At 40.0% G+C, this 13,896-nt stretch overlaps 1 protein-coding gene across 2 annotated transcripts in view; it reads left to right on the top strand.

Annotated features, from left to right (window-relative positions):
- Positions 1 to 13,896, top strand: part of ATR (ATR serine/threonine kinase) — a 75,239-nt gene that overhangs the window by 20,078 nt on the left and 41,265 nt on the right. For both annotated transcript variants that reach the window (XM_070753355.1, XM_070753356.1), the window contains exons 14-21: positions 3,666 to 3,836; positions 6,367 to 6,561; positions 7,410 to 7,595; positions 8,819 to 8,911; positions 10,352 to 10,482; positions 10,641 to 10,784; positions 11,759 to 11,852; positions 13,623 to 13,748. In XM_070753355.1, coding sequence (XP_070609456.1) covers positions 3,666 to 3,836; positions 6,367 to 6,561; positions 7,410 to 7,595; positions 8,819 to 8,911; positions 10,352 to 10,482; positions 10,641 to 10,784; positions 11,759 to 11,852; positions 13,623 to 13,748 — 1,140 coding nt within the window. The remainder of the gene's footprint in view (positions 1 to 3,665; positions 3,837 to 6,366; positions 6,562 to 7,409; positions 7,596 to 8,818; positions 8,912 to 10,351; positions 10,483 to 10,640; positions 10,785 to 11,758; positions 11,853 to 13,622; positions 13,749 to 13,896) is intronic.

Raw genomic sequence — 13,896 nt, 5'->3', positions numbered from 1 at the left:
GATAAGTTTGCAAATAGAGATCACTTGAACATGAGACACTACAATTGTTATAAGTGAACAGTATCCATTACTTATTTACTCTTAGATATAGGTAGACTTCAATTTACAATTGCAATTGGGGCTGGAATTTTCATTGCAAGTCATTGGGGTTGTTCATTAAGTCAGGTCCCATTTTGTGACACATTCATTAAGCAATTCATTGGGGGTTGTTAAGCAAATAATGTGATTAGGCAAATCTAGCTTTCCCATGGATCTTTTTTGTGTCAATGATAATAGGAAGCTGCAACTGCTTGTAAATGCGAGCTTGCTTCCAAGTGCCCAAATTGTGATCATGTGACTTGTGGGTGGTGCAACAGTTGCAAGTGCAAATGCAGATTATAATTCACTTTTTGCAAGACAATTGTAGCTTTGAACTGTATTTGAACAAATGCTCATAAGGCAAGCACTACCTCTATTAAACTTAATAGGTATGAGCATTAAAACAGCAAATGTTACACCAACAGTCCGCAGTCTGCATTGGTTGCCGATCAGTTTTCGGTCACAATTCAAAGTGTTGGTTATGACCTATAAAGCCCTTCATGGCACCGGACCAGATTACCTCAGGGACCGCCTTCTGCTGCACGAATCCCAGCGACCAGTTAGGTCCCACAGAGTGATCTTCTCCGGGTCCCGTCAACTAAGCAATGTCGCCTGGCGGGACCCAGGGGAAGAGCCTTCTCTGTGGCGGCCTCTGGAACCAACTCCCCCCAGAGATTAGAACTGCCCCCACCCTCCTTGCCTTTCGTAAACAACTTAAAACCCACCTCTGCCGCCAGGCATGGGGGAATTGAGATCCTCTTTCCCCCTAGGCCTTTACAATTCTATGCATGGTATGTATGTATGTATGTTTGGTTTTTATATTAATGGATTTTTAATCATTTCTAATACCAAATTACTATTGTACACTGTTTTATTGTCACTGTTAGCCGCCCCGAGTCTCCGGAGAGGGGCGGCATACAAATCCAATCAATCAATAAACAAACAAACAAACAAACAAATAAATAAATGTGGCTCTGTGTAAGCAAGTGTGGTGCATTGCAGTAAAAGCACCCTAACTTTCCCATTCATTTATGTCTTCTGAGCTAGTGATAACTGACTAAATATGTAAGGGATTTTCAGCTATGATAGATTGCCCAGTGATATTTGGGCCATTATATAGCTCTAAAAAGGAAGTTGACAGCAAATAAAAAGTGGATAGCATTGCCAAACTTGGAATATTAAATGTAATTTTCAGTTATGCTAGGATATTAAGAGCTCAGAAAGCTAGAGAAGGGGAATTAAAAATATGAAGTCACTGAAAACATGCGTCTCTTATAATTCAGAAGGCAAGCAAGTAGGATAACATGATCAAATGGACCACGTGGAATACTTTTATAACCTTCATAAAAGAATCTGGGATCATTCATTGAAGCTCAATTGTGGAAGTTTTAGAATGCAAGGCAATGCTGCCCTGGGATATGATGATAGCTACTATTTTAGATGGCTTAGACCAGTGTTTCCCAACCGGTGTGCCGCTAGATATGGTCAGGTGTGCCGCGAGGCGGCTCCTGCAAGTGGGAACTCCAGGGCTGAGGCTTCAGCCCTGGAGCTCCCACTTGCAGAAGCCGCCCCCCCGGCTGCCGGCGAAGGAGGCTCGCTCGAGCCTCAGAAAGGAGGCGGATTCAGGCAAAGAGCCCGGCGCAATGGGCGCAGCGTTGGAAAGCGAGCGGGCAGTGGGGGCGCTTCGCTTCTGCCTTCCTGAGGCGCTTCTGCCTTCCTGAGGCGCCGCGTCCGGCGAGTTTCTGCCTTGCTTTGCCTAAGTAACGCGGCGGGAGAGATGCTAATTCCCATCCCAATCGGTCCGTCTTTTCCCTCAGGAGTGGGTGGGCGTTTTGTCCCTGGCACCACGTCAGCAGCATCAGGAGGACAACAGATGACTAATCCCGCCACTTTGGACTGCCGCCAGAAAGGCAGCTCCCCCGTTTCCTCCTGGTGGCTGCAGCGACGCTGGCGATCCGTCCGCTAGCCGCTCCAAGCGCTGTGGGAACGCCCACCCCTCTCACAGTCCCGTTTCGGGCTGTCAGTAAAGGGGCTGCTTCCCATCCCCCTGCCAGCTTGCTCAGAACATTCAAACTAAGGAAAACCTTCGCCGGCCTCCACAGAGAAGAAAGGAAGAGAGAGAACGAGAGAGAGAGAGCAAGAGAGAGAGAGAGAACGAGAGAGAGAGAACAAGAGAGAGAAAGCATGAGAGAGAGAGAAAGAACAAGAGAGAGAAAGAAAATGAGAGAAAAAGAGAGAGAGAGAACAAGAGAGAGAGAGAAAAAATAAGAGAGAACGAGAGAGCAACAGAGAGAGAGAAAGAAAATAAGAGAGAGAACGAGAGAGAGAGCAACAGAGAAAGAGAGAGAGAGAGAAAGCATGAGAGAGAGAGAAAGAACAAGAGAGAAAGCATGAGAGAGAAAGAACAAGAGAGAGAGAGAGAAAGAAAATAAGAGAGAGAATGAGAGAGAGAGAAGGAAAGCAAGAGAGAAAAAGAGATAGCAAGAGAGAGAAAGCAAGAGAGACAGATAAGGAGAGGAAAGGAGAGAGAGAGAAATGAGAACAAAAAGGGGAGAAAAAAGGAGAAATGATAAAATGATTGAGGCAGAGAATGAGAGGAGAGAGAAACAAAAGAGAGAGAGGGAGGTGATTCTTGAAGCATATTGTAAAAAGCACCCAAATAATAAGAAAACGCCCCCAGCCCACACCTGTTTTTGAAAAGAATAAAAGAGAAAAAAAAACCAGCCCTCAATTGGTTTTGGAAATGGTTCAAGTGTGTATACACACACACGCATAAAGGGGGGAGAGAGACAGGGATGGAAAAAGAGGAGAAGTGAGAGGGAGAAGGAATGAGGGAAAAAGGGAGGAAGAGAGAGAAATGAGAAACATGAGAGAGAAAAGGGGGAAAGACAGGAGAAATACCCAGAAATGAGACAGTGGTATAAATTTGAGGAGGGATGATTGATGATTGACTGTATTTATAAGGGGATGTTACATAGGATTGTATATATGAGGGGGTTATGTATGTATGTATGTATGTATTTATTTATTTATTAGATTTGTGTCATTTTGGTTGGTGGTGTGCCCCAGGATTTTGTAAATGTAAAAAATGTGCCGCGGCTCAAAAAAGGTTGAAAATCACTGGCTTAGACAATAGTTAGAATTATGGGGAGATATACTGTACTTGCTTCAAGTATCTGATACAACTTCTATAGAGCAAGAATGGGTGGGTGCTCTTTTGTTCATAGTTACTTGTAAGCTTCTGATTTGAACACTGTGGACCTAGAATGTCTCGCTTGTTTCAGAAGAAACATGATTGATTGATTGATTGATTGATTGATTGATTGATTTGATAAAATTATTCTTACTCTCATCCAAAACAATAAACAGTATTAAATTTAGGTACGTTAAACACTTTGTGTGATGGTACCATCAGTGTAAGGCTTGGGGGGCAGGGCTGTTAAATGCACATTATTTTGGTTGGGAGAGAATTCATTGAAGTGGTTCTAAAATTGGTGGACTGATCCATTGATGTATTATTATTCCAAATTAACATTGCTTGTTTTGAACTGATTGAAACAAGAATAAATGCATTTCTCCTTGTTTAGTTTTTAGCAGAATCTCTGCATTCCACTCAGATGGCCCTGCTTGCAAACACTCCCCAGCAAAGCAGTGAAATGCAAAAGCAAGAGATTGTTCATCAAAGAGACATGGTTCTGGACATGTTATCTGAAATTGCTAATGTTTTTGATTTTCCAGACCTTAATCGTTTTCTTAGTGTAAGTAGCAAGTTAAGATTTATTAGATTTCTATATTGATTCATCTTGGGAGGTGGGATTAAGCAAAGTTAAATTCCTGAATTGTGTCTCTTGAATTGTTTTCCGTTAGCCTTTCTAATTCAGGTCGATTTTTCCTGTGACCTTCTCCTTTGGCCTTTTCCCAGATTATTGCAGTGAAGTTTTTGTTTTGAAAGTACATATGTTTTATGAAGGATTCTTTCAGTTATAGCTTATGCCAAGATGGAGGGTAAACTTTCACTTGCCGTAATTTCACTTTGCTTCATTACTTAAAGCCACCGAATTTAAGACAGGATGAAAACAGTTAAGGAAATAATAAGAACCAGGAAGTCAGGGACATACTTACTTCATCTCATTTATATTTAGCATTTTTATTTCATAAACATTTAGATATAAGCACGGTTTATTTTCTTCTGCAACAACAGTCCTCTGAGGTAGGTTGGCCTGAGGGAACAATTGGCCCAAAGTCATCTAGTGACCTTCCATGGCTCAGGATGGACTCAGTCTCCTTGCCCTTGTACACTGTATTAACTATTACACCACATCTGTTTCCTTTTTGGATGGGTTGGGATGGGAATGTATTAATCATTTGACTACCGTATTTTTTGGTGTATAAGACACGCCGGTGTATAAGACACACCTAGATTTTAGAGGAGGAAATCAAGGAAAAAAGTATCCTGAACCAATCCTTCGCCGACCACTGTACCCTCCCAAAGGCGCCCCCGAAGCTGCCTCAGCCGGGGAGAGGCGGCACCTGCCTGGCCTCTCCCACAGCTTGCTCGCCTAAGCCGCTATTCGGCCTGCCGGGAGGGCTCCTCGGCCAACGCCTGCCGGTCTGCCACGGGGAGGGAAGCTCGGGAATTCCACAGCTGGTGCCTTGCCCATCCCTGGGGCCGAGGCTCCAGCCTCCAGCTAAGGAAGGCTGCTGCCGCCCAACTCCCCCCCCATGCAACATTCACTGTATAAGACGCACCCAGTTTTTGACACTCTTTTTGCCATAAAATGGTGCGTCTTATGCACCGAAAAATACGGTATATCAAATATATAAAACTAATACAAATATTCAAATGGATACAAAGAAATCAATTGGACCTATTCATAGTAAGTTTCTTTTTATGCAAGTAATGAGCATCCACATGCTTTTAATATAGGCAAATATAGGGAAGCTGCTTCTTTCTCATTAAGGGAATCTTAACCAGCAACATCCCTTATCATAAGTATCTCAGTGGAGCATAGCAAATGAAAAATGTTGGGTTAGGGCAGAATCATGTATGGAATGATTATGCACATGGATTTTAAAATACTAAGTATTGAGAATTTTCTCTGCTGCTGTTAAATAGTTGTCTAAATTAGAGTGACCTTTTCACTCTAACTGGTGTTCTGCTGGGCTCTCTGATAGAAGCCTCCCGAAAATTCAAGGATACAAATTTCAGACACACACACGTTTGAAAATTCAAAACAATGTTCTTTATCACAAAAGTCAAAATAAACTAAGCACTCTTTTTGTATTGCAAAGAGCACTCTTCCCAAAACAACCAGATAGTCTGTACAATTTCCCTTAAGCAGTCATTAAGTACTTAGCCAGCAGCTGTGATTTCACACCCCTTCTTCCAACGAAGGGAAACACACACACACGCTGCTCTGCTTTGGTTTCAAAGGCGTGAAAAAGCAACAAAGTCCAGCACACAAGATTCCTGACGAAACTGCAACAGATATTCTTCCACAATGGTCAAACCCGGCTGCTGCTATTTATAGCAGCAGCCCTAATTACTGGAGCCCCACCCAAACACAGGTGGCCTCCCTTATTTCTTGTAATATGTTCTTACTTGGTCTCTTCTACGCATAACTCTGTGCTTGCGTGGGTCCAACATGTCATCATCTGAAGCTATAGAAGATAAGGAAGATTGACTGCCTTGGCTGTGTGCCAAGCCCTCTGCCGAGTCACTCCCACCTTCTTCTTCATCCAAGGAAACTAAACTCTGAACTGATTCTGTCCGCAATAACACAGGCCTGTGACATGTTGAGTTTTCCCCTGCATCCACTTCCCCATTCCCTGGGGCAGGAGCTGGGCCTGAGCCAATCACAACAACTGGAGAACCCATTTGATGTAGTGGTTAAGGGTCCAGAGTAGAAACTGAGAAGGTGTGAGTTCCAGGCCCACTTTAGGCATAAAACCCCTTTAGACCAGTGATACACTACCAGTTTTAGGAAGAAGGTAGTGACAAAGCACATCTGGAAATCTTGCCAATAAAACTTTGGGGACCTGTCATAATCAAGAATCAAGACAGACTTGAAGACATGCACACACAAAATTCAGTCCTCAATTTTGTGACCTTCATTGATCATGTTGGCTAGAAATGATGGGATTTGCACTATGCAACATGTGTAGAGTACTCTGGGTTAGAATGATTTAGCACTGTCATTTTGAATTATGAAGAGTGAAACCACGTGTGTACATTTACTGACATGAAGGCATAACATTCCCAAAACAGCCATCTTTTTATTTTTCCAGCGGATTCTCCAAGTGCTTTTGCCTGACCTTGCTGCCAAGGCTAGTCCTGCAGCCTCTGTACTTATCCGATTGATAGCAAAACAACTCAAAGTAAGCCGCAGGGAGATCCTCATTAACAATTTCAAGTACATCTTCTCCCATTTAGTTTGCTTCTGTAGTAAGGATGAGCTGGAGCGAGCACTTCATTATCTTAAGGTAAGGTTAAACTTTATAGAAGAAAGTTTAGAACAGTAAGAGTGGTTGGGTTTTGGAATGTATTGAAAATTGAATAAATGGCATGGAGCTTCACTGCAATCATAGTAAACCTCTTGGGTACTTCTAAGTTATTCTAGGAACCTCTTAATCTTCAAAGAGAAGAACCAAGCCTTAATCATATACAGTGTTCCCTCGATTTCCACGGGTAATGCGTTCCGAGACAGCCCGCGAAAGTCAAATTTCCGCGAAGTAGAGATGCGGAAGTAAATGCACCATTTTTTGCTATGGACAGTATCACAAGCCATCCCTTAACACTTTAAACCCCTAAATTACCATTTCCCATTTCCTTAACAACCATTTACTCACCATTATTACTGGTACTCACCATTGAATAAGACACTTAGTGATACTGATATTTATAAACATAATTATTTATTAACAATAATTATTTTTTTTGTTATTTATTTGCAAAAATTATTAGTTTGGCGATGACATATGACGTCATCAGGTGGGAAAAACCGTGGTATAGGGAAAAAACGCGAAGTATTTTTTAATTAATATTTTTTGAAAACCCGTGGTATAGGCTATTCGCGAAGTTCAAACCCGCGAAAATCGAGGGAACACTGTATCTCTGTTTCTTTTGATTGCAAAACAAAAACTAATTTACATATTTTCTTCCATTGAAGGATATTGTAAACATTTTTTCCCACCCTTGGTAAACTAATTGTATTTAGCAAATTAGTGGCCCACCTGTATTAACAGTAATGGGAATTGGTGTACTGTGATTTTTATGTTGTGCACATACTTGTATAATTTTCAAGGCAATACGTTTTTTTTTCCATGTATAGAATGAAACAGAGATAGAACTGGGAAGTTTGCTGAGACAGGATTTTCAGGGATTGCATAATGAGTTGTTGCTCCGATTAGGGGAGCACTATCAGCAGGTCTTCAATGGATTATCAATTCTAGCTTCATTTGCTTCAAATGATGACCCATATCAAGGTCCAAAGAATATCACATCTCCTGAGCAAATGGTAAGTAACAAGACCAATTTTTAGTTTCTTCTGCCCTCCTTAGAAAGGAATAGGTCTTGCAACCTTTGTTATAAACATTTGTAACCCTGTTAACTCTTTATATCTTATTACTATGATGCATTGCTTTTGTTTAATGTCTTAAGAGAGGTATCTTTCAAACCCCATGATCTTTTTTTGTGTAAAACAGGGGAAAAAATGAACATATGATCTGTGGTTCTTATGATTAGATCAGGTAGACTATAGAAAGAAAAGTCATAACTTTAGAGAAAAGAGGTAAATCTATACTATAACTGATTTGAAAAAAAGACCAGAAACCATTCTTTTTTAATATTTTTCTTATATCCTTTTTTTTGTCCTTTAGATTTTTCTTTTATTTCTTCCTTTCTGCCTTTCCCCCCCTTTAGTTTATATTGATTTGTACTCTCATTTTTAAAACTTTCAGTTATATTTTAAAAAAAGGAGAGATGGCTTTCATGAATTAAAGTTATGAGTGATGTGGTGGTCATGTATGTGGCAATGTGATGCACAACTATTCAGATAGGAGATAGAGGTTAATCACAGTTGGGAGCAACAGCTCAATTGTTAATTGAAGCAGTTACTACATGAAACCGTAATGGTGATTATCTTACTTCAGTTTTCCTTTCGTTTATAGACCTGTAATGGTTGTAAATGTGAGGATTTGTCACAAATTTACTTTTCATGACTGTTGTAATTATAAATGGACATTAAATGAGGCAGTTGCTAAACAAGGACGACCCACAATTTATTCTGAATGTGACTTGATTATGTTTTTGCAAGCATTATCTGTTTAATAAATCTAGACCAACACTTCTAGAATCTCTGTTGGAATTGTACATTCAGCTCACCTCCCTTTAAGCTCTTGGAGCAGAGAGATAAATTAGCTTAGTATTTTTACCTGACTTCCATGTTTCTTCTTGGAGGGAGAGGAGAAATTTCTCTATTTTTACACAGCATATATCCTATTTTTCAGTTAGATGGTGTTGTCAGTGTACACTATAAATCATGAGAATTGATTTTTTTTTACCATCAGTCAGGACAAGACTGAAAGGAAATGGGAATATTTTAACTCATGTTGTAGTTTAGACTAAATGTACTTATACATACCGGTACTTATACATAAGAGCTAAATATGTTGCCAGTTATTATTAGTACTATATCTTTAAATATTTTAATATATCAGAATATGTTTTATTACTATTTAGGCTGATTATTTACAACCAAAATTGCTGGGCATTTTGGCTTTTTTCAACATGCAATTGTTGAGCTCTAGTATTGGAATTGAAGATAAGAAAATGGTGAGTAAATCCTTTGTAGAAAACAAAATAGACATGATTTTTTTTCTTATCAGTAGTTAGCAATGAAATCCTTGTGAGGGAATACTTGAAAGATAGTATAATGAGGTTGGGACAAACCCTAAAGTTGTTTTTAATTTTTTTTTATTTTTGCAATTTTATTTGCTTTTAGTAATATAAAAAAATTATTATTTTTTACAAAAAATTTACTACCTATGAACCCAACCTCTAGTCTAGTGCATGCAAAAGATATATAATCTTGATTCAAATTAAACTGGTTAAAATAGTTAAAAAGCTTAACTGTGTGTAAAGGACCAACTTGAATTTATGGAGAGAAGCTGGAGAGGAAATTTTTTAATTCCCTTATGGATCATGGCATTGGTGCGGGTGGGGAAGCAATTCTATGTTTTCCATAGCTAGTCCTGATATCCCAATTCTGTTCTTCTGCTTAAAGGACTGTTAGCTTGTAATTTTTAAAATTTAATGGATTAATTCAGTTTCTGTAGCTATCCATCTCACCTTAATGACAAGGAGCAGCTCACAACAGTTAAAACAACGCCCAGATATGGGTTACAGTGTTCCCTCGATTTTCACAGCCCCGAACTTTGCGAAAAATCTATACCATGGTTTTTCAAAAAATATTATTAAAAAAATACTCCATGGTTTTTTTGCACACCAAGGGTTTTCTGGGGCTGCTTGATGTACAATACTGTGCGTTTTAACTCTCCCCCCCCCTCCACCTCAGCTGTCTTTAAATAAAAGCTCTGTTTCTGCCCCAGCATTCCAATCCCACCCCTTTAATTCTCGGAGCGTTGGTACGCTCCAATTGAAGCCGAGCCTTACTGCCACCCGCCACCGCCGCAGCTAGCGCAGCAAAGCCCCCTGCTTGCCGCCCCGTTGCACCTGTGGGTTCTGGGGATAAGCAAAACCAGGAATGGAGGAGGGAGGGGGAGGAAAGGAAGGAAAGAAAGGGAACATCTCTATTTCGCGGAAATATGACTTTTGCGGGCGGTCTTGGAACGTATCCCCCATGAAAGTCAAGGGAACACTGTATAACAAAATCTTCAATAAAACTGCTTTAAAACAAAATTATAAGTAGCTAAGTCAATCATTATTTCATATATAACATGGTCATTGAAGAAGCCCTCCATTACTACAGATGCCCAAGGGCGATGGCAAATCCATATCTTCAGGTCAGCAGGATCAGAGCCAAGCTATGATCTGGAGGAGTGATGTTTCAAAGGGCAGGCATTATGGCAGAATAGTTTCAGATATAGATGATGCTCTTTTGTAATTGTGCGCTATAGCATGCCTCTGGTGCTGGACTTGATGAAGCGGATAGATGTAACCAGGTAGTGATAATCCCTCAAATAATATAGTCCCTACCCCCATAGGACTTTATAGTCATTATTAGCACTGAACCCTGAATTTTCTCTACTGTAGGCTTTAAACAGTTTGATGGCTTTAATGAAGCTTATGGGCCCTAAACATATAACCGCAGTGAGAGTGAAGATGATGACAACACTAAGGATAGGGCTGAGATATAAAGAAGATTTCCCACAGCTGTGTTGCAAGTAAGAAAACAACTAAAATCCTGATTTATTAGTGTCTCATATATAAAACGAAAAAGAAATTATTGTGGTACAACTGAATTAATTGCTGATTTTGAAATGTCTAATTGCTGAAAAATATAGAACAATACTGTATATTCTATATTGCGTTTATGTTTTAGGGCTTGGAATTGCTTTGTACGATGCTTGGATCAAAGTCATCTTGGGTCTCTCTTGAGTCATGTGATCGTAGCTCTCTTGCCGCTGATACATATTCAACCAAAAGAAACAGCAGCAATCTTCCATTTTCTTATCGTTGAGAACAGGTGACAAAATATTTTTAAGTTTATAAATATCTACAAAAGCTTCTCAAGAATATAAATGTAATAACTAATATTACAAAATTATCCCTTCCTTAGTTTCAAATGCCATTAACAACATATCATAAATAGTGTTGGGCGAACCAAACTTGCATAGTTCGGAACTTTGCGGTGTTCAGCATGCTGAACCTGAACCCGAACTTTTAAAAAAGTCCGTGCTCAGGTTCGGCATTCGCTCAAACACTGGGGTTGGCGGGAGGGACAGGCGGGGAGGACAGCACAGACGGCCTTTGATCCGTCTATTTTGGCACTCCGCTCCCTTCCCTCCTTCCTCGTTCGGGCTTTAAGAAAGGAGGGAAAACGAGCTTTAAGCGGCGAAAGGCAGTCGAGGGTTTCTATCCAGTGGCGATTGACTTTGACCTTGCAGGCCAGAGCCAGGCTTCGGTTCTTTAAGCTGACGGCCCCGGGAGCCGAGGCTAGACAAATCACAGCTTATGCTTTAGTCTGTTGTAATTAGTAACAATCTATTGCTTAAGGAAAGCTTGTTTAACGGACCGTTTCCAAAGCGAGCGACCAGTTCTTCGGGAGTTGGGCGGCATAGAAATACAATCAATAAATCAATAAACTAAAATCAATAAAATCAATAAATAAAAATACCTGTTTCTTGAAGTAACAGTATCTTCCTTTCTCTTTTAATGTTTTGTTTTGTAAATCATATCTCACTCAGTTGAGAGAAGCAGAGAGAAGATTGTTGTTTTCTGAGAATGTGTGTACAGTATTATATAATAGTATTCCTTAATGAATGACACATTGCTATGGGATTGAATAAAGGAAGACTGTTTAAAAGCTCAAGCTGTAACTTCGACAAAAATTAAAAAATATTTTTGACCATTTCCAGTTTATGCATATTTAAATATATTGTGCATGTTTTAAAAATATGTTTTGTTTTATTTAACTGTTTGGGTTTTTTTATTGGTTAGGCATGCAGTCCAAGACTTCTTACATGAAATTTATTTTTTACCTGATCATCCAGAATTGAAAGAAATCCAAATAGTTCTTCAGGAATATAGAAAGGTACTACGTTTTCTATATTTTGAATATAAATCTTTGAAAATAACATGAATTACTGGGCCTTTGATGCTGACAGAACAAAAACTTTCCAGCATATCATTTAGTAACTTGAATATTTGCCCTACCTGCATTTAATTAATTATTTTCAATAAAAATTATTAAATGAGAAACTACCCTACAGTTATTGTTTTTATCCTGCATGCATTAAAGTCCATATCTTTTATTTAGTTTTGTTCCTCTGCCCAAGAAAAGGAAAAAGGTAAACTGCCTTATCTCTATGTGGTTGCTATAAACTGGCATTGATGGCATATTAAATATGCCATTACCCTGGGGGGAGAATCATTGACCCCCTCAGAGAGGGTTCGCAACTTGGGCGTCCTCCTCGATCCACAACTCACATTAGAGAAACATCTTTCAGCTGTGGTGAGGGGGGCATTCGCCCAGGTTCGCCTGGTGCACCAGTTGCGTCCCTATTTGGACCGGGAGTCACTGCTCACAGTCACTCATTCCTTCATCACCTCGAGGCTCGACTACTGTAACGCTCTCTACATGGGGCTACCTTTGAAAAGTGTTCGGAAACTTCAGATCATCCAGAATGCAGCTGCGAGAGCAGTCATGGGCTTTCCCAAATATGGCCATGTTACACCAACACTCCGCAGTCTGCATTGGTTGCCGATCAGTTTCCGGTCACAATTCAAAGTGTTGGTTATGACCTATAAAGCCCTTCATGGCACCGGACCAGATTATCTCAGGGACCGCCTTCTGCTGCACGAATCCCAGCGACCAGTTAGGTTTCACAGACTGGGTCTTCTCCGGGTCCCGTCAACTAAACAATGCTGCTTGGCGGGACCCAGGGGAAGAGCCTTCTCTGTGGCGGCCCTGGCCCTCTGGAACCAACTCCCCCCGAGATTAGAATTGCCCCCACCCTCCTTGCCTTTTGTAAGCTACTTAAAACCCACCTCTGCCGCCAGGCATGGGTGAACTGAGATGCTCCTTCCCCCTAGGCCTTTACAATTTTATGCATGGTATGTCTGTATGTATGTTTGGTTTTATAATAAGGGTTTTTAACTGTTTTAATATTGGATTGTTATATGCTGTTTTTATTACTGTTGTTAGCCGCCCCGAGTCTACGGAGAGGGGCGGCATACAAATCCAATAAATAAATAAAATAAAATAAATAAATTTCAAATGGGGGAATTGAGATACTCTTTCCCCCTAGGCCTTTACAATTTTATGCATGATATGTCTGTATGTAAGTTTGGTTTTTATATTAATGGGTTTTTAATCATTTTTAGTATTGGATTATTATTGTATGCTATCTTATTATTACTGTTAGCCGCCCTGAGTCTCCGGAGAGGGGCGGCATACAAATCCAATAAATAAAATAAATAAATAAAATAAAATAAACCTAAGAGATACAGTAACCTAAGAGACTCTGCACAGAAGCAAAAACTTACTGAAATCTCACATGCACGTGCTTCCCCTCGCAAGATTCTGCCTCCTCCGCAGGTGCAAGAAGCAAAAATGTCCACAAACACGAGCTTGCATTCCAGAGCCGCAGAGCTATGCACAATTATCCGTTTCGGCAGCAGCCCACCACTGCACTTCAGAGCAGTGGCAGCCAAATTAAGCACAGTACAACCTGCTCATTTTTAAAGCATCCTCTAATTTCAAGTTATGTGTTAGCATTTCTCTATAAATGCAAATATATATTGATATATGTACCTCGCAAAATAAAGTACTTAATGAAAGTTACATCGTCTTTCCATACAGGAAACTTCTAGGAGCACAGACTTGCAGACAGTGTTACAGCTTTCCATGAAAGCCATCCAACATGAAAATGTCGATGTTCGGATCCATGCTCTCACCAGTCTAAAGGAAACATTATATAAAAACCAAGTATGTAAAACTGTGGAACTCAAAATCAGGCTTATATTTACTTAACTCGTAGTAAGTCTTCTGAAGTTAGCTTTGCTTTTGACAAATATACTGTATTTTTTGCTGTATGAGATGCACCTTTTTCTTCACTAAAAGACGCTAATAATTA

Source organism: Erythrolamprus reginae, chromosome 5, assembly GCF_031021105.1.
Source record: "Erythrolamprus reginae isolate rEryReg1 chromosome 5, rEryReg1.hap1, whole genome shotgun sequence".
Taxonomy (NCBI): domain Eukaryota; kingdom Metazoa; phylum Chordata; class Lepidosauria; order Squamata; family Dipsadidae; genus Erythrolamprus; species Erythrolamprus reginae.
This window is presented reverse-complemented; position numbering and strand designations above follow the sequence as displayed.